The 21,421-nt window shown below is 43.9% G+C and overlaps 1 protein-coding gene across 1 annotated transcript in view; it reads right to left on the bottom strand.

The window, feature by feature from the left end:
• The window catches only part of Scd5 (stearoyl-CoA desaturase 5), a 173,196-nt gene that overhangs the window by 46,066 nt on the left and 105,709 nt on the right, over positions 1-21,421 (bottom strand). The window contains exon 3 of the mRNA XM_004653482.2: positions 6,249-6,454. Within this exon, the coding sequence (XP_004653539.2) occupies positions 6,249-6,454 (206 nt within the window). The remainder of the gene's footprint in view (positions 1-6,248; positions 6,455-21,421) is intronic.

The following is a 21,421-nucleotide window of genomic DNA, read 5'->3' as shown; positions in this document are numbered from 1 at the left end:
GCTGTCATGTTGTCTTGTTATTCTTAGAGCTATTATTGTCTTTCATTAAGTGGTCTAATGGGAATGTGATTAAGCTTGGCTCTTAGCCATGCTTTCCTTTGGTAAGTTGTCATTTGGATGGCTAAGCACGGATTTATCTATCAATCCACTGCAATGTCTGCCAGGGCAATGTCTGTGTTAGAGACTGAAGGAGTGCTTTCAAGTACTTAGTCTTTGTCATTTGCACAGCCAACCAGTCCCAGGAAACTCTCCAACAGGAACTTAGCTGGATCTGTGTGTTTGCACATACCATACCTGGAAAGGGTGGTGGGGTCCACTGCAAATCCTAACTAAGCACCCCAAATTGGAACAGAGAGCCAGACAGGAGTAGGTGGGAATTCAGCAAGAGAGGAACTCTACAAGGTGTGTCCCTGAAATGACCCTGGACTGTGTTCCAAGCAGCTGGTCGTCTTTCTCTGCTACTCTGGAAGCCTGCCACTCAGCCCACAGTAGCAAGGACTGAAATGGCTATGGCAAGGCTGCTGACAATAGGATCCTCTCTGGTAGCTTAACCCCTGCAACCCCACTCCACCGCAACATGCAATGACTGGATTCCTATAAGGAACTTGCCTGTTCCACACTGCCTTCCTGGCAGGACCATTTTAAAGCCAGCTCCACCAGCAGGAGAAAACCCGCCCCACAGCCCAATCTTTGTCTATCTTGGACACTTTCTTCATTCAGCCCAATGACTTCTTATTTTGGATCATGGGTCTCTATGTTCACTTGGCTGGATAATAACAAAGGACAGAAGTGCTATTGTGCCTTAAATATAGCCAGGTGTGGGGCTTTACCCCTCCTGCCTTCTCAGGGGCAGGAGCTCTCCACACTTTCTCATCTTTCCTTCTCTTAATCTAATAAAGTCTCTCTGATCTTCAAAACCATAGCCAGGTATAACTAAATGAGCACTGGGCACATAATATATGATGCAGGAACTTCAAGCTCCAGCCTGCTCTCTACGTTTCATTGCTTTCCTTCGTAGATTTTTATACCTGTGCTTAAATTTTCTGTAATAGCATCATGTTTTTTGACATCTTTAAAACTTTTCTAGGGCCAGGCGTGGTGGTGCACATCTTTAATCCCAGCACTCAAGAGGCAGAGGTAAAAGGATCGTCGTGAGTTCAAAGTCAGCCTGAGACTACATAGCGAATTCCAGACTGAGACCCTACCTCGAAAAACCAAAAGAAAAGAAAAAAATGTTGGGGGCCTGAAATCCCCAAATCTCCAGATCCTACCTAAACAGCTAGGCCATGCACACCTGGAACCCCAGGATCAGAGATGAGGGAACCACCCAGACTTGCAAAAAAAGAAAAGAAAAAGAAAGAAAGAAAAAACCCAGGAAGCTCCAATATGAGTAAGAGACTGACTGAAATAAAAACAAAAGCAGAGCTGCGCATGGTGGCACATGCCACCCAGCACTCAGCAGGCAGAGGTAGGAGGATCACCCTGAGACTACGTAGTGAATTCCAGGTCAGCCTGGGCTAGAGCGAGACCCTACCTAGAAAAAAACCAAGGCGGAAGAATGATGGAGTGGAAGTGAGCACCATCTGAGGTGCCACAAGGGCACATAGATGTGCAGATACAACCAACTCCCCCACAGGTCACAACATCATAACACACACACACATACTTACACATACCACATTATACACACACTCAAAAAAGCAAAGAACCAATATATATATAATCTTCCTGGCTTGGGAGAGGCTTTCTTTCCCAAGGTCAGCCAATACTGAGGGGTAGTAATGACCTTTGGTTAGCAGCCACTCTTTGGGGGAATCCCATGGTGTTCTGCACTGTATTGCAGTCCGTCTCACTGGGGTGTAACTGTGTAAATTAGCCTGTGGGTCCCCTGATCCTCTGCAGGTCTGGGACAGAGGCTAATCTTCAGGGCTTTGCCTGCAGAACCAGCTCCCAGCAGGAGATAAAACTCCTCCCGAGATGACGGTGCGGTGGCTGGTTTCTGGTAGCCACAGTCCCCTTTGGCCACTGGACTGGTGACGAAAGACATTGCAGATAACTATTAAAGGAACTTGCTGAAATAGTCATTGTTCTTCAGCCTGCATTTAGAAACAGCCCTTGGACAAGTGTACTGAGTGCACACACATAATGAATCAGAGTACATTTTTTAAGAGAAACGATGAAAAACACTTTCCTATTTTATGGTCTAATAACCCAGACAATATACCCAGCTCTGTTCTCATTAATAAAACAAAAGCGCCTTTGCCTCCTCGTCAGAGCTCCTCAAGTTAATCTAAGGTCTGATTCTCCTTTCAAAGCATTACTAATTGTGGAGCAGCATCGTTTATCTCACAGAATTGGAAATGACATACACATCCAACCACAGTGATGGTTAAATAAACTATGACACGCTCGACGGATGGAATTGCCTGCAGGCTTTGACAATGGTGTCTACAACATAATATGAAGTTAAAGGCAAGCCACAAAATTGCATATGCAGTATGACTGCCGTCAAGCCAAATATGTCAAATATAAGACTAAAAATAGAAAGTGACAGAATATTAATAGTGTCTGTGTTTAGATATTAGGATTGTGAACAATTTTGCTTCTCTGAATTTTTAAGCTTTTTCTCTAAATGATCTTTCTTTTCTTGTTTCTCTCTCTCTCTCTCCCTACCTCCCTCCTCCCTCCTCTTTTCTTAGTCTCTCTTTCTCTCTTGCTTTTTTTCCAGTAATAAAGGCAGAACTCATGGCCTCACTCACTGTAGGCAAACACTCTATCACTGAGTTATATCCCCTGCACCACAATCTTTTTAAAAATTTTACTTCCATGGTCAAAGATCACAATCAACAAATTATCTAATTGCCAATTGAAATCACCATGTTACTTTCTGCTCTAAAATTTTTGGATACTGGGCATGCTCACCTGAAAGACCTTTTCTGAGGCACACAGATGACTCAACAGGGCAGGTGAAGAGAAGCAGAAATGAACACACACAGCACCCTGTATGCCAGCAACAGCCTGTAGACTACCCACCATCACCGGCATTCACGAGCTGTCACCACGTGCCAGGCATTTTTCATATTTTTATTTTCATTATAACTTTATTAAAACTGAGAGATAAATGTTGCTCCAGTTTTACCAGTGAAACAGAGACACAGTGCTTAATTCTTTTGCTAGGGGGCTTGGACGGAGCAGTTCCTACTCCATGGCCGACCACTTCCTCACCACACTGTGCGGTTGTGGACTCTGAAGGAGAGACTGCCACTAAGGCAAAGGCGTTCTATGCCACACTTGTTTTCACGTAAGGACTTTTGGGTTGGGCAAAGGCATGGTCTCTGCTCCCGGTTTCAGCCTGAACACTCTGTACAGACAAGTGCGCAGGTGTCTCCAACCTGCCGGGTGAGATGCTCTTGAGTTACCACTTACTCTGATGGGCTAAAAGTTGTCCTCTCTCAATGTAAATTCATTGACTGAGGAGTAACAAACCCACTAGTAAATGTTCTCAGCAAAGCAAGCTTTGTAGACTCTGACCAACTAGGACATAGTAAATGGCAACTCGCTAGTTGAAAGGTAAACAAGGGCCCAGTACTTCTTGCTGGCACTATTCTGGTCCATTCTTTCTTCACATGCTTGCTGAAAGTAGTTTTACCCTGCAACTGCTGACTGGACTACCCCCATTAGGGCACATGGGCATACTGAAGCTCATTTTCTCATGGCACAGAAACTTATGGGTAACATTTCCATGGGGCGGATGCCTGGGGGACATCTGGAGAGAATCAATCCTGTTGGAGTCAAGTGTGTCACTGAGATAAATCAAGGCCCTCCCTCTGCCAAGCCACAGAAATTCCAATGGGGACAAGAGGAACCGGAAATGAATTCGTGAAGTCAATCATGCAAGATAGTCAGGAGGAAGTGAAGCCAGACTTAATGGGGATCTATTACCGAGGAAACTAGAAATTCAAAACAAACTTGCTAAGGGGTAGAACTCAATGAGCAAAAATAAATTAACAGAGGCTATGGTAGTTTGAATAGATGGACCCCAGTATATTCAGTGTTTTATTAGTTTGTAGTTTGCATCTGCAGCCACCTGGCTGGAGGCAGTGTCACTGGGCGGATCTTAAGGTATGGTGGTGGGTTTGAGATTTCAACATAAAGATATGCAAAGTATGCCTAGCTGGAGTTCCTGAAGTATGCTGTGCTATGTGGCTTTTGGCTTTTAGGTTTGTGTTTCTCTCTATGTGTTTGGGCCTATGAAAGCAGGCCTGCTTCTTCTGCCATTATGTAACTTCCCCTGGAGCTGTAAGCTTCAGGAAATCCCTTCCTACATAACTGTGCCTTGTCTAGAAGTTCATCTCAGTGAACCTGAAGCTGCCTGATGCAGAAGTTGGTACCAGGAGTGGGGTGAGATAAACCTGACCATGTAAATGTTGATCTTTTGGAACCTTTGTTTTAAAGGAATAGACATGGACTTGATGCTTACAACTGAAGATGCCTTCTGGAGTAGTAAGCCAAGTTTTATGGACTATTCTGATGAGAGTTTGAAAATGCTAAGTGCAGACAATATTGAACTTCGAGACTTGGCTTATGAGCTTTCTAAGGGGAAGGACAGACTACAGAGGACTTTGTTGGGACTGGGATACTGGCATAAGGGCTGGCTGCATTCTGCTGCCCAGGCACAGAGAGTTTGATCAAGGTTAAATTTGTAATAGACTGATGTGCTTGGCTAAAGATAATTGGACTGAGAGATTTAAGATTTTTAAGCTGGAAGACCTCAAGCAAGTTAAAACTACAAGCACTGAAACTGGTTTTAGGTTACTGAACCTGCTATTGTCAAACACATTAATTATCTTAAGATGACCCAACTACTTTACACTTAAACAATAAAAAGGATGACTGAAGAAAAACTTATCATAGAAATGCAAACTCTTTTTTTTTTGTTGTTTGTTGTTTTTTTTTTTGTTGTTGTTGTTGTTTTGAGGTAGGGTTTCACTCTAGCTCAGGCTGACCTGAAATTAACTATGTAGTCTCAGAGTGGCCTCGAACTCACAGCAATCCTCCTACCTCTGCCTCCTGAGTGCTGGGATTAAAGGCGTGTACCACCACGCTTGGCCAAACTCTTTTAAAAAGAGTTGACTGGAAAAGGAACCTGCTTTTCAAGGTTATGATTTATTTTACCCCTGAATTAAGAACATAGGTATGTCCTGCACACCTGGTATTAATTTTGAAAGCATGAAAAATGCAAGAAATTGTCATGAATTGCACATGCCTCCGGGAGCCACTACTGAGATGCAGCATAAGGCAGGGCCTAATGCCCTGATAGGCTGAAAGAGCAAAAGATGAACCATGGTTTGCATGAAGACCTGAAGAGGTTTTAGATATACCATGACTATGCAAGGGCTACCATGGAATGCACTGTTGGCCTAGGATGGAAGTGTTCCCTTGCTACTCTGCCCAGGTGGAGGGGCAGAATTGGAAAATCTGGAGACGGTCACTCTGGTTATAATAAACATAAACTACAAAAGTTTATGTTTGTTTGATGGTGGTTGAGTTTGCATTGTTTTAGTGTCTCCTTGCTATGCATTATACCAGTTAAAAGTGTTGACTCAGTGCCTTTATGTGTTGGAAGAAGTTAACTTGTTTGATTTTACAGGACTTACTATCTTAAATTAGTCAAGACTGTGGGGACCTTTGAAATTGAACTGAGTACAATTTACAATGGTTATGAATCTTTTGGGGGCCAAGGATGAAATATGGTAGTTTTGATAGATGGCCCCCAATATATTTACTGTTTTATGAGTTTGTAGTTTGCATCTGCAGCCCCCTGGCTGGAGGCAATGTCACTGGGCGGATCTTAAGATATGGTGGCAGGTTTGGATTTCAATGTAAAGATATACAAAGTGTGCCTAGCTGGAGTTCCTAAAGTGTGCTGTGCTGTGTGGCTTTTAGTTTTTAGGCTTGTGCTTTTCTGTGTGTGTTTGGTCTGGTGAAAGCAGGCCAACTTCTTTTGCCATTATAGAATTTCCCCTGGATCTGAAAGCTTCAATAAATTCTTCCTCCATAACTGTACCTGGCATGGAAGTTCATCTCAGCATACCTGAAGCTGTCTGCTACAGAGATAAATCCCAAGAATAAGATCCAGTCATTAGTGTGAATGGTGGAGGAGAATGGAATGGGGTGTTACTGCACCTCACTGTGCTCTCCTTGCCTAGGTCCTGAGAGATAGCTTCCCTTGATGTCTGTTCACTTACTTCCTCTGGAACCGGACCACAGGGTCTGCAAGCAAGTCACTGACATCAAGCTTCTTCCCCTTCTCAATGACATCTGGATGCTTGCGAACCAACAGCCACCCAATATGGGAGAAGAAGAAGCCTCGGCGGGCATTATGGGGGTCCGCGTCTGTCTCTGAATACTTGTGGTGAGCTCGGTGGTCCCGGGCCCATTCGAAGATGTCATTCTGCAGAAAGAAAGCAAAAACCTGAGTAACGTGCACAAAGCAGGGTGCCTTTATGAATAGCTTCCAGCCTCTCACCTGTTCTCACTGCTCATTTCCTCTCTTCCTGTGGTGGCTGCACTGTAAAATGTCCCCCATAGGCTTATAGGCTGGAACACTTGGTCCTCAGCTGGTGGCACTATTTGTGAGGGCTATGGAGCCATTAGGAGGTGGCGGAAGTAGGTCCCAGGGCACAGGCCTTGAGGTTTATAGCCTAGTCCTACTTCTTGTTCACCTTCTGCTTCCTGACTGTAGATATGATGTGACCAACTGGCTTCCTGCTCCTGCCACCATTACTTCCCCACCACGATAGACTGTATACTTGGAACTTTAAACTAAATAAACTCTTCCTTCTTTAAGCTGCTTGTCAGGTATTTAGTCGCAGCCATGAGTAAAGTAACTAATACACCTTCCAACAACACCACAATCCCTGTATGACAAGTTCAACCCCTGAGGGTGGTATTCATCCAAACAAAGGGAAATCCTAATTTAGCAAGATGTCAGAATGCGAGCTTCTGTTTAGGCTGTGCCCTCTAAGGAGGCTCAGGAGTGTGAAGTAGGGGGAGATCTGAAAATAAAATTTTTAAAGAAACCCTCTGGTAAGAACTTTTGAAGTCTCCCAGAAGGCAATACAATTCAAGAAGAGATAGATCTAGCCTTGAGATGAAGGCTTGGCTGACAGAGGTAAGTGGCAGCCTTGAGTATGAAGGGAGCTGGTCTCTTGGCCTGGATCTTTCTGCCTCCCTTCCCCAGAGTGACGACCTTCATGTTCAACACAGAGATGGCAGAAAGTCAGAATGTAAAACACAAACTGAGTTTCTTCTGCAAATTTCTGCAAAATACTGAGGCAAAAATGACATTATTTTAGGACTGTTCTAATGGACTATAATAGAAAAGGATGGAAGGGGACTTGGACACTGTGGGGATGTTGATGTTAGTATACTAGGTGATACCACCAATTGATTCTCCCTGGTCATGCCTAAGGACCAGTACATACCCAGCCCACACCCTTGAGTCTCCTGTGATGGGAGATCGCAGAAAGGTGTCAAGGGGAAGGGCGTGAAGGAGGTCCTACGTGAAGTTTTAGGAGAATGATGGGAGAATTTTAATTGAGACTTTATTTATAGTCATGGACCATGAGTCTATATACCTCCAGTCAATATGAATATGAAGAGAGCAAGTGGGTGCATGGAAGTCGATGTTAGGCAAAAGTTATAGCCTGGCTTTCTGCAACATTAAGGGGGTCTTTATGTTTCACCAATGCTTTCAAATACTATGGTTAGAGTGAACACATCACGTTATTTAGATCACATAATTTGGAAAGACTTCCAAATGTCAATCAAGACAGCTGCAGCCCAAATAATAAGTGATCCCTTCCTTTAGCATTGGTTTATTGCTTGTATGTCAGGGCCCAGACAAGCACAGCGAAGAAGGAAGGAGAACTCAAGGCTCCTTACTCACAGGTGGAAAAACTAAGGCTTAGAAGCCCCCCCCAGGGTCATAGCAGGTCAAACATTAAGAAAGATGGCACTTCTTCAGCTCTCAATTCACATTCCCACCAACATATTCCCACCTTATTCTTCAAATGTAGGGGAAAGTCATTTACAGAGAACTCTCATTGTTTCTAAAAGGTTCATAGCCCAGCTCTTTAATGCCATGCATATATTTTAGAAACTCTAAGTGAGGCACTCTAAAGGGCTAGAAACATTCTTACCCAATTAAGCACAGCACAGGAGCAGAACTAAACAAAAAGAGCATGGTGTTGACAAGTTGGAACAGAGATATTTATTTTAGTTCCTTTTTCCTGAGTAGCTTCCTGGCAGAAGTGTGTGACTGTAATAATGGAATGAAGCATGCGCTAAGTAAGAGAGCACATACCTGAGCCAAGCGTACTGTAAGGGATGCTTTCTGAAGCAGTTGCTGTGCTTTGTTTTTAATGGCAAAGCTGAGACCGGTTTTAAAAAAAAGTGACTCACCTGGGGGTGGTATCCCAGCATTCTAGAGGCAGACGTAGGAGGATCGCCTTGACTTCGAGGCCACCCTGAGACTACATAGTTAATTCCAGGTCAGCCTGAGCTAGAGTGAGACCCTACATCGAAAAACCAAAAAAATAAAGTGACTCAAGCCAGGCATGGTGGCGCATGCCTTTAATCCCAGCACTCAGGAGGCAGAGGTAGGAAGATCGCCTTGAGTTCGAGGCCATCCTGAGACTACAGAGCGAATTCCAGGTCAGCCTGGACTAGAGTAAGACCCTACCCTGAAAAACCAAAAAAAGAAAAGGGCTGGAGAGATGGCTTAGCAGTTAAGCACTTGCCTGCGAAGCCTAAGGACTCCAGTTCGAGGCTCAGTTCCCCAGGACCTGCGTTAGCCAGATGCACAAGGGGGCACACGCATCTGGAGTTCGTTTGCAGTGGCTGGAGGCCCTGGCGTGTCCATTCTCTCTCTCTTGCACATGCCCTTTCTCTCTCTGTCACTCTCAAATAAATAAATAAAAATAAACAAAAAATTTAAATAAAAACCAAAAAAAAAAAAGTGACTCAAAGAACAAGATGTGAGTCAACGCTAGGGCAGAAAACAAGCAAGATTCATATACTTGACCCACAGGCCCTTCTTCTCACATACCCGCATTTTGACCTTACCTTGGAGTGGTGGGGAGTAGGTGGTGGGAGGGACAAGGAGGGAAAAGCCTGTCTGTGCACAGCATTTTTGTGTTTGGTGAAAAGGTGTAAGTACCTAGGATGTGTTTGAATACAGTCAAGATATACTTTAGAGACAAGCTGAAAGAAAAGCTGAGGATGAATGTGGAAGACAGAGATAGACAAGTTGGGAAGGTGGGAAAGAATGGAAATCTCTGTACCAGTAGCCAGAGTCTCAGAAGTATCCTGATAAATTCCTTCCAGTGCCTACTTAGTACTGATTGCTTAGTGCTTCTTCCTGGTGCTTACTCAGTGCTGATTGCTCTTGCCTAAAAACATGTGTGTGTGTGTGTGTGTGTGTGTGCTGAAGAGACGTTAAGTGGTTAAGGCACTTGCCTCCAGAGCCTAACAACCCAGGCTCAATTCCCCAGTATTTACATAAGCCAGATGCACTAAGTGGTGCACATAATCTAGAGTTTGTTTGCGGTGGCATGAAGCCCTGGTGTGCCCATATCATGCTGTCTTGGCCTCTTTCTGTCGGAGTTAGGGGCCACCCTGAGACTACATAGTGAATTCCAGATCAGCCTGAGCTAGAGTGAGACCAAGCCACATATATAATTAAGATTTTCCTACTAGTTACATTTAAGGACTGAGAGGGAGAAAAGCAAATTTTAATAATACAAGTTACTTAACATAATATACTCCAAATATCTTTTTGATATGAGTATGAGAATTATTTGTATCATGCATGTGTGTATGTGCATGTTTGTGCAGTGGGTGCACATGTACATGTAGGTACACATGTGTGTGCATGCATGTAGAGGCCAGAGGACATCCTTGGTTGTCATCCTCAGGTACAATTTATTTATTGAGACAGAGTCTTACACTGGCCTGGAGCTCACTAATTAAGCTAGACCGACTGGCCAGTGAGCCAGGGATTTACCTGTCACCATCTCCAGGTGCGTGGCTACCATGCTCTGCATTTTTATGTGGGTTCTGGGGTTAAAACTCGGGTCTTCATGCTTGTAAGACAAGCACTTTACCAGCTAAGCAATTTCCCAAACCTCAGTATAAGAATTGTTAATGAGATTCTTGACCTCATTTCTTCTTGACCAACTCTCAGAAATTTGGTGTGTGCTTTTCACTTGTAGCATGCCTCAATTTGGACTTGTCACATCACAGGCACTTAGTAGCTAGTGACCACACACTGGACAGCACAGGTCTAACCTATGGCTTGCACACCTTCCCGCAGGTATCTTACACTTCAATTTTCCACCATGCTTTTAAGAATCTAGCAAAGCCTGAAGAAGAAAGTAGAAGAAAAAATTGGCAACTGAAGCTTTACATTGTGTATATCTTTTACTATGGAAATTCATCTTCTAGAAACTCCGCTAAGGAAATAATTGTGGTTGAATGCAAAAACTTAGCCACAAGAATACTCATATAGGGAGCATTGGGAGGGAAAAAGACCCTGAAGTTCCACATGATGAAATTTGATTGAATATTTTATGATACGTTAATTAATTAAATACTATTCATATAAAAGAAAGTGTGGCCGGGCGTGGTGGCGCACGCCTTTAATCCCAGCACTCGGGAGGCAGAGGTAGGAGGATCGCCATGAGTTCAAGGCCACCCTGAGATGACAGAGTTAATTCCAGGTCAGCCTGGACCAGAGTGAGACCTTACCTTGAAAAACCAAAAACCAAAAAAAAAAAAAAAGGAAAGTGTGTTATGTATGAATACATAAAAAAGGTTTTATATACATTTCTAGATGGTCACTGGAAAGAAATGGTTAAGGAAGGTCTAAGAGTTACTTCAAAAGAGAGCAAGTGGGAGATAGTAATATAAAGAAATGGATTTTTATATTTTATCTTGTACTCTGAAATTATTAAGAAGTGTGCCTATTAGTTTGGTAGTAAAGGTTAACAAAAAAAACAATATTGTGCATTGACAGAATGGAAGACTAAGGCAGTTAAATGAACAGTAGTTTGTTGAAATAATATACAAAGCATCAATCCATTCTGAACAAAAATGTGTATTTAAGCACAGGAAAAATAAAGGAAGCATATAAACCAATCTATTAATATAATGTTTGGTTTTCATATGTGAGTATATAGGTGATTTCTTTTTTAGTTTGTGTTTTCTAAATTTTAGAACATATGGATTTCTCTTTTATAATATAGGGAACATAAGTTATTTTCAAAAAATTGTATATTTCTGAATAAAAACGGCCTAGACCTTGAGTTATAGATCCCTTACCTCTGGGAGGGGGAGGGGGAAGAGATCATCAATAAGATTCTGGATCAAAAACTTAGGAAGTAGGGAATGGGAAAATGGCTCAGCAGTTAAAGTTGCTTGATTGCGAAACCTGCCAAGTCAGGTTCAATTACCCAGCCACTCACATAAAACTGGATAGGCATTAATTTGCAACAGCAAGAGACCCTGGCATACACACATGTGAGACAGAGAGAAAGAGAAAGAGAGAATGAGTGTGCCAGGGCCTCCCGCCACTGAAAACAAACTCCAAACATATGTGCCACCTTGTGCATCTGGCTTACATGAGTACTGGAGAATTGAACCTGGGTTCTTAGGCTCTGTAGACAAGCACCTTAACCACTAAACCATCTCTCTAGCCCTAATTTTTTTTTAATTTTTTATTTATTTATTTGAGAGCGACAGACACAGAGAGAAAGACAGATAGAGGGAGAGAGAGAGAATGGGCACGCCAGGGCCTCCAGCCTCTGCAAATGAACTCCAGACGCATACGCCCCCTTGTGCATCTGGCTAACGTGGGACCTGGGGAACCGAGCCTCGAACCAGGGTCCTTAGGCTTCACAGGCAAGCGCTTAACCGCTAAGCCATCTCTCCAGCCCCCTAATTTTTTTTTTTAAGTTACGAAGTAAGGTTGAGGTGATAGTTCATCAGGTAAAAGTAACCTGCATTTGCTCCTCAGCACCCCTGTAAAAAGGTGGGTGTGTTTGTACATGCTTGCCTAAAACCCCAACGATGAGGGGTTGGAGACAGGAGGATTTCTGGGACTCACTGGTCAGCCACTCTATCTGAAAAATGGCCAGCTCCAGGTTTAGTACAAGACCCTGTCTCAAGGTAATAAGCAGAAGGGAATTATAGGAGGACCCCAACATCCTCCTAGGGTCATCACATACATGTGCATGGGGTGCACACATCCACACACACAAGTATACACATATGCACACATCACATGCACATACATACCAGAAAGTGAAGAAGTTAGACATTACTAGAATACTCAGAGAAATTTGAACATGAACTACACAGTAGATAAAAGTCATGTAATAACTAAATTTCCTAGTTTGATTATTAATTGTGTTCTGTAAGGGAATGCCCATGTACTCTGAAAACATGCTGAAGTGTTTTTGTTTTTGCTTTTGAGAGAGATAGAGAGAGACAGACGGAGAGAATTGGCATGCCAGGGCCTCAGCCACTGAAATCGAACTCAACGCCTGCGTCACCTAGTGGGCATGTGCAACCTTAAGCTTGCCTTACCTTTGTGCATCTGGCTTACATGAGATCTGGAGAGTCAAACATGGGTCCTTAGGCTTCACAGGCAAGCACTTTGACCACTAAGCCATCTTTCCAACCCCTGAAGTGTTTTGAGATTCAGATGTCATGCTTGCAACTTACTTGCAAATGGCTTAGAAGAAAAGTATGTGTGTGTATACACATATATATAGTCTCTCTCTCTCTCTCTCTCTCTCTCTCTCTCTCTATATATATATATATATATATATATATATATATTATATAACTCATGTATAGTATGTATATGCATACTATATGTTCATAAATATATATACTGTATGAGTGTGCAGTAGCATAGGAAAACTGTGTGAAAGAAAGAAAATATAGATGAAGATTGAAAACTGTGAACATAAGTAAAGGTTATAAGTGGTTCCATTACTCCATTCTTGAAACTTCTCTGGGTATTAAATTTTTCAAAGTAAAAAAACAAAATCAAGAAAACCTTTAAAAAAAAAAAAGGCTGGAGAGAAGGCTCAGCAGTTATGGCACTTGCCTATGAACACATGTTCGAATCCTCAGGTCCCATGTAGCCAGACACACAGTGACGCAAGCACGTGATGTCACACATGCACAGAAGGGGGCATACATATCTTTGTTCACAGAGGCTGAAACGCCCCGGCACACCCATTTTCTCCCTCTTTCTCTCTCTCTGTCTCTCAAAAAATAAAATAAAATAATCCCCAGCTTCTGCCGTGGGTTCTGCCTTAAGAAGCACTGTGTGAGGCACGAGGCTACATCCAGCAGTCCCGTCAGCCAATACCTTCCCTCTTCCCTCTTCCATCTCAATGGGTGCACACTGCTCGGTTTCAAACCCATCCTCTATCTTGACCATTATGACTTCACTGCCCATCACTGATAATGGTCCTCTACATGTCCCTGTTGAGTCTGTCAGAAACCAAACTAATCATGTGGAGGTTCTCTACAAGTGCCATCCTTGAGACCTTCCTAGGACTCAAGCAAAAGTGACCAACCTCTAAAACTCCACCAAGGCAACTTCTGATACAACCTGCCCCATTCCCTCACCTTTCTTTCATGCTCAAAACATTTCCTGCCAGGCAAGAAGGCTCATGCCAGAAATCCCAGCACCCAGGATGCTACAGCAAGAGGGCTGCCATGAGTTCTAAACTAGCCTGGGCTACAGAGTAAGACCCTGACTCAAAAAATAATAGATTGAGCTGAGCATGGTGGCACACATCTTTAATCCCAGCACTTGGGAAGCAGAGGTAGGAGGATTGCCATGAGTTCGAGGCCAACCTGAGACTACATAGTGAATTCCAGGTCAGCCTGGACTAGAGTGAGACCCTACCTTGAAAAACCAATAATAATAATAATAATAATAATAATAATAACAGATTGTTAAATATTGTCATATAAATATCAGTGGGTCTGGTAAGGTATAAATCATTTCCACCAGTAAACAGGAGGAAGGCTCTGTACACAGCACGGAGCATGTTCCTGCCACTGACAGCAGAATTGTGGCTTGGATTTCAGATTTCTCCTCGCCTCACTGTAAACAGATGTTTGCTTCCAAGTAGACACAATATGGTTGTTCCATCCCTTAATTCAATTTTGTGGCTGTTTAAAGTGCCAAGACAGGACTTTCCAGGTGGCCGTGAAGCACGGCCAAAGGAATTCCATTTTTATTCTTAACTCATCTATTTCCAGTCAACAGTGAAAAAGAAACTGGGACCAACATGTCAAAATGTCCACTTGAACAAGCAGGTTTTAGGTAGACAGGTTTGCAAGCATGTGCATGAATGCGTGAATGTCTGTGTGCATTGCCAGCAGATGACATCCTGTCTGCAAAAGGAGTCATTCTACCAAGGCATGCTCCTCTCTGAGGAACTAGAAGTTGCTGAAAATAGACCAACTCTGAGGCCAGAACTAAATCTTCTGCAACTTAGATGCCAACATTGTACCATTCAGAGAGGAGAGAACATTCGGGGCTTTCCCCAGTGATCCTGGGCCAGTGCTAATTTCCTTACAGACAATGCTGAGAATCTGTAAGAATAGTCCAGAAAGTTCCCAAAAGGGCTTGGCACCAGTCCCAACCACCTGGTAGGTTATAGATCTGAAAGGACCTGACCTTGGTGTAGTACTCAACCTGGCTTTAGAAGCTGGGCAGGAACTGAAGCGCTAACCATCTAAGTGGTTTCAGACACACTAGGGCTGGGGAGAATGCTTGGTTGTTAAAGGCTCTTGCTTGCAAATCCTGATTGACCCAGATTTAATTCCCCAGCACCTACATCAATCCAGATGCATAGAAAGTGTTTACTAGCACAATTTAAAGATTGCAACGAGGCGAAGATGCTGCGTTCGCCGTGGCTGCGGCTGTGCCTGGGGCTCTGCAGCGTCCTCGTGGAGCCGGCCGAGGCCCCGCACCCCGGGGAGCCGCCGGAGCGGAGCCAGCCATACGCGGTGCTGCGCGGGCAGAACCTGGTGTTGATGGGAACCATTTTTAGCATCCTGCTGGTGACCGTCATCCTTATGGCTTTTTGTGTCTACAAGCCCATCCATCGCCGGTGACAGCCAAGCAAGAAAGTCCTGCTACAAGAAAGCCTTGTTCTCGTGAACAGGATTAAGTTGTGTTGCACACAGGCTAGTAGAGAAGTTGGAATCAGAATCTTGCTACTAGGAAATGACCTTTGATCTGGACAGGTAGTAAATGCTAACAATTCAGAAAAGGTAACCTAGTAACCTCTTTGGTTACTGGCTGATGAATCGGCTTCATTTTAGTGTCTGGCTACACTTGTTAACAGTGAGATCTGAAGCTCCAAGATTCAGTGTAAAGCTGGAGTGTTCACAAGAAAGAACCCAAGGTGACCTTGTGTCCATGTCCACACTGGAAAGAACTAATCACTGATGCTTGCGATAGTATGCAGAGGAAGACCTAACATATAGACATTCCCTGCTTTCGAGCCATTCTGTCACTGTGAGCTAAGACTCACCCATGCTTTTTACTGTATTAGTTGACCTAGAACATAGTTCATTGCTGCTCACCTGTATCGGGGTCTGCCTTTGATGCTCCCCACAAAAGTCAGGGTTGCATTGTGGGCCTGCAATCATGTGCCCTCTTGACTTGGAAGGCCATGTTGGACTGGAAATGCTACTAGGTGAGCCATCAAAAACAACTCCCTCCATCCCACTCAAGTACACTGGTCTTCCTGCTAGTCCACAGCCTAGCACGTGGGGCAGCTTTTCAGATTGGGAACCTTAAACTGAGTGGCCAGAGCCCCTTTCAGCCCTGGGTATGGAGGCCTCAACCAAGAAATGTGTCCACCATGCCAGCTGGGGTGTTTACAGAACCTCAACTTTGAAAATGCTGCTGGGACTTGCGCTGCTGGTGAACTGTTTTCTTCACACTGATGCTTTCAAACTTACATAGCGGTGAGTGGTATGTATTTTAAAGATGCTGTTTGTTGCAGGACTGGAATCATAAATCTTGGGCTATACCTAGCAGTTGTTAATTTTTTTAACAGCCTACACTTAATGTGAAGTAACTGATGAGGGATAATTAAATACTGTAGCTGTCACGATACTGTAACTGCCAGGAAACTGCATGTGTTAGGACTTTGCTTCTAACCTGATAAACTTGTAACATTGAGCCACTGAAATGTTCACTGTTGTGCTTTTAAGCAAAATGTCAATTAAAATTAAAGTGAAATCCTAAAAAAAAAAAAAAAAAAAAAAAAAAAAAGATTGCAACGAAGTTAAGGAGTGCTTAACACTTTTGGGCAGGAGGGAGGCATGTATGTGTGTGGTCTGCATATTCTTTTGTTTTTGTTTTTGTTTTTTGTTTTTCAAGGTAGGGTCTCACTCTGGCCTAGGCTGACCTGGAATTCACTATGGAGTCTCAGGGTGGCCTCAAACTCATGGTGATCCTCCTTCCTCAGCCTCCCAAGTGCTAGGATTAAAGGCGTGCGCCACCACACCTGGCATATGCATATTCTTCTTCTTCTTCTTCTTTCTTTGCTAATGTTATTGCTTTTATTTTATTTTTTCTCAATTTTTATTAGCATTTCCCATGATTATAAAAAGTATCCCATGGTAATACCCTCCCTCCCCCCGCCACTTTCCTCTTTGAAATTCCATTCTCCATCATATCCCCTCCCCACCTCCATCAGTCTCTCTTTTACTTTGATGTCATGGTCTTTTCCTCCCCTTAGGATGGTCTTGTGTAGGTAGTGTCAGGCACTGTGAGGTCATGGATATCCAGGCCATTTTATGTCTGGGGGGAGCATGTTGTAAGGAGTCCTACCCTTCCTTTGGCTCTTACGTTCTTTCCGCCACCTCTTCTGCATTAGACCCTGAGCTTTGGAAGGTGTGATTGAGATGTTATTCAGTACTCTAGTCACTTCTTTCCAGCACTATGATACCTTCTAAGTCATCCCAAAATCACTGCCATCTGAAAAGAGAAGATTCTGTACCCAAAGTGAGAGTAGCATTAATATAAGGGTATAAATACTAAGAGAAGTGCTTACTGGACAGTTTGATAAGCATAGTATATACATTTTTCCAGACATCAGCAGATGTTACACCCCTAGGGCTCATGACTACCCCTGTTTTAAGTTTTCAGTATCAGGGATGTGTTTCTCCCCATGGAACAGGCCTCCAGTCCAATTGGAGGGCAGTTGGTTTCCACCATGACAGACGTGCCACTATTGCACCTGTTGGCTCATTTGGCCTGGCTGGCCAGTTATAAGGCTTGCAGTGTCCACTGTTGAGTACCTTCACTGGTGGTATCTCTTTCTCCCATTGAACTACATGTAGAATGGCTGCTTCTAGCTTTCTGTCAGCTGGTCTACATGGAGGAGGTTAGCAGCTCAGTTCCCACAGGGTTTCTCAGTGGCCTTGCAGCCCAAGTATGTGGAGTCTTCAGCAATAGCGTCTTGCCATCTATTCCTGGTGGGAAACCAAGAGCCTCAGCATGCATATTCTTTTTGAAACAAGTCTCTCATAGGTCCAGAACTCACCAATTATGCTAGACTGGCTGGCCAACAATTGTCTTCGTCTTTGCCTCCTTAGTGCTAGGATTACATCACATGATTTCTAATGTGGGTGTAAAGTGAAGAAAATGTTATATTTTTCTACATTTCTTTATACCTAGTTTAGAAAAATAGAAGTCACTTCCTTGTAGGAGCTCATAAAAGAATGGAATGAAACACTTGTTTAAGCAGATGGAGGATGGTAGATAAACAGGAGGCTCTGCTAATGGCAGGTAAACAGGAGGCTCTGTTGGTCTGAACAGCATTACCCGGGCCTGCATTGTTGGGCAAACTCCTTAAGGACAGATAAGCTAGAGACTCCTGGTCTCAGGCCTACCTCACACTCCCCAAGGTGCTTCCTGTAACTGACCAACAGACCTGTTTACAAGTTCCTTTTTTCATCTTCTAAGACACACTAAATTCCCCACTGTTTAAGATTACTTTTATGGCTGTAACTGTCACATGTAAATTGTGATTTATCATTTAACTCCCATCCTGTTTTTTTTTTTTCGATGAGCATTATATAGTCATTTCCAATAAAAGGTGACACTGAACAGTTCGGGGCTGCACTCTGAGATTCTGGGGTGCAGGCCTGATATAGTAGACTTTCTTCTTTTTCTTTTCTTTTTTACCCAATAAAACTTGCCTCGGGCTGGAGAGATGGCTTAGCAGTTAAGCGCTTGCCTGTGAAGCCTAAGGACCCCGGTTCGAGGCTCAGTTCCCCAGGTCCCACGTTAGCCAGATGCACAAGGGGGCGCACGCGTCTGGAGTTCGTTTGCAGAGGCTGGAAGCCCTGGCGCGCCCATTCTCTCTCTCTCCCTCTATCTGTCTTTCTCTCTGTGTCTGTCGCTGTCAAATAAATAAATAAATAATTTTAAAATACCTTTAAAAAAAAAAAAAAACTTGCCTCACATTCCGTATGTCAACGATCTTACTTGTGCAACACTGAACCCTGTAATGGTGGATAGTAGGAATTGAATTCAGGTCCTCATGCTTCTAAGGAAAGCACTTAACCCGTGAAGGTAGCTTCCCAGCTCCTATTTACTTATCCGTTTGTTTGTTCATTCATTTGTTTGTTTATTTATTTGAGACAGAGTCTCCCTATATAATTCAGGCCAGCCTTAAACGAACCATGTTGCTCCGGCTGGCTTCAAATTCATAGCAATCCACATGACTCAGCCTTCTGAATGCTGGGATTACAGACATGAGCCATCATACCTGGATGACACTTTTTTAATGAACTTTTTAAAAAATTTTAGTTTTATTTGAGAGAGAAAGAGGCAGATAGAGAATGGGCATGTCAGGGCCTCCAGCCACTGCAAATGAGCTCCAGATGCATGTGCCACCTTGTGCATCTGGCTTACGTGGCTCTTTCTATGAATATTCTCATTTTGGGTTTTGGAAGGAATGTTGACAGTGGAAATCTCATTCACTTCATGAATCAAAATCTGGCATGGGGTGCGGGGGGCATGACCTAGCAATAGCATCCCAGTAGCAGTGAATACACTGAGCTTCCAGATCTTAGTGTTTAAATATCACTCCCCACTGAAGGAATCAGAACAGTGGAGAAATGGCTGCCACTAAGACAGGAGGAGCTTGGTGTATATGTAATTGTGCCAGAAAAGAAGTATTAAATGATGATGGGTTTGGCTAGGGATGTAGCTCTGAGGTACAGTGATTGCCTATCACATGTTAGGCCCTGGGTTCAAACCCTAGCATGACAAAGGGGAGAAATGGCCTATGCTAAAAGGGGACATGGAGCCTATTTGCAATGTCTCAAACTGAATAAATAGGACAATTTAGCCACTGAAGTGAATAGTGATAATAACAGATTTTAACCCCTTTGATCAAATGAGGATGGCCTTTGTGTTGTATGAAGACAACACAGCATTCAGCAAGTGAAGTAAACATAGAATGATCTTGGACTGGGATTGGAGCAATGAAGTGAATGAGTGAGCCTTGCAGGATATATTGCAAGGGGAACACTGACAGAGGCCAGGCCTTCCTAGTCAGGCAAATCAGGATGAGAGGTGAGGTAGGAGTGAGGAAGGGCGTGGGGAAGTGTCTCAGGTAGAAAGACTCTAGGAACCTCAACCAAGGTCTTCATCTAGAACACGGAGCTAGGGCAAGCGTGACAGGGATGAAGACTGGGGTGCTGTGGCAGGATGAAGAATAGCTATGGTCTTTGTTCATGATTCTTGGCACAGAGCTTTAACAACACTTGGCATTTCTTGATTGCAGGAAAGTCTTTGTTTTGCAAAAAAAACAAAAAAACAAAAAAAAACCAGTGACTGCAGTGGGCCCTTAGAGAGCCCAAAAGACAGTCAGGTGAGTAAACAGTTGGCACTTGGGAGGAGGGAGACTGGATACTGAGTGCACGTGACACATGATTTACTCAACCAGGCCTCAGCAACAAACCCTGATAGAGTCCCTGGGCAGGGAGGCCCTCTGGAACTTCCAGGTTGGTGACCACAGTGACTGCAGGGAGGGACTCACTGACTCCACAAGGACTGGGCATGGAAGCTCCAGGCTGTGGATTCTTCCAGACCTGGCCACACTCAGTAGCTCCATTTTGCTGCTCCTGTGCTCCATCCCTTGTCATAAAGTAGAGCATGTTCTTGTGTCCTGAGCTTTCCCAGTGAATTATCATCAACCCGAAGAGGCTGTGGGGACCCCCAGGCGTGTCCCTTGTCACTGTGAAATATGGGTGACTTGGAGACTCCACTACTATTCTGCAGTCAGCTCAGCCAGTACCCATGGGGTACTCATGAGAGTAAGGCAGAGCCATTAGCACCGGGTGAGTAGTGTCCCAGTTAAAGTGAGGTACACTAAGTTGGGGTGAAAACAGAGAATTGACATGCATAAACCTCAGCATGCAAGGGCTTCCAGATCATAGTAATGAGGGTAGATTTCAACCCACATGCAAGGCTAAGCCACTGAAATTCTTTTTCTTTTGCTAGAGAATGGTTTAATGTCCAATAAGTCCCCCTGGTTGCACTATAGAGAGGGGTGAGCATCGGAGCAAGACTCGATGAGGAGGTTTGTGTAAGACCTAGCCAGGAAATGACCACGGCTTTGGCATCAGCAGCAGCAGCAGCCACAGTTCTAGAAGCAGTGATATTTTGCACACAGAGGATAGCAGCAGGGCCCCGAGCCTGCTCAGCAAACGCCCTACCACTGAGCTACCTCCCTCGCTCATGCCCTTGGCTTGAAGTAGAGGGTGGTAAAGATGAGCACTGTGCAGCCCAGCATATAACTTCACAGTAGAACTGAAGGGATTGGCTAAAAGATTGGCAAGGGATGGTTAGAGAAGTGGTAAAATCGTGATGAGACTCACATTTCTGGTGGGAAATTTAGGAGAGGAACCATCTAGAAAGTTGTGACTTTGGTTTTGAACACAGAGTTTCAGATCCAACAAGAGAGATTAGGTCTGCACTACACAATTGCCCATCAGTTATACTTGTTCAGTAAGACAATGCTGTCACTATGCTGTCCTTACCCCACCCCACAGCATGGGACAGTCCCGCTCTACCTCTCCTCACAAGGGTCAAGGGTCTCCCTCTCCTTCCTCACTTCCTCTGTCTACATAAGTCTTTTTTTTTTTTTGGTTTTTCGAAGTAGGGTCTTGCTCTAGCCCAGGCTGACCTATAATTCACTATGTAGTTTCAAGGTGGCCTCGAACTCACCGTGATCCTCCTACCTCTGCCTCCTGAGTACTGGGATTAAAGGTATGTGCCGCCACACCTGGC

The sequence above is a fragment of the Jaculus jaculus genome, chromosome 2 (assembly GCF_020740685.1).
Source record: "Jaculus jaculus isolate mJacJac1 chromosome 2, mJacJac1.mat.Y.cur, whole genome shotgun sequence".
Classification (NCBI taxonomy): Eukaryota; Metazoa; Chordata; class Mammalia; order Rodentia; family Dipodidae; genus Jaculus; species Jaculus jaculus.
Note: the sequence above shows the minus strand (reverse complement) of the source record. Positions and strands in the feature narration are given on the sequence as shown.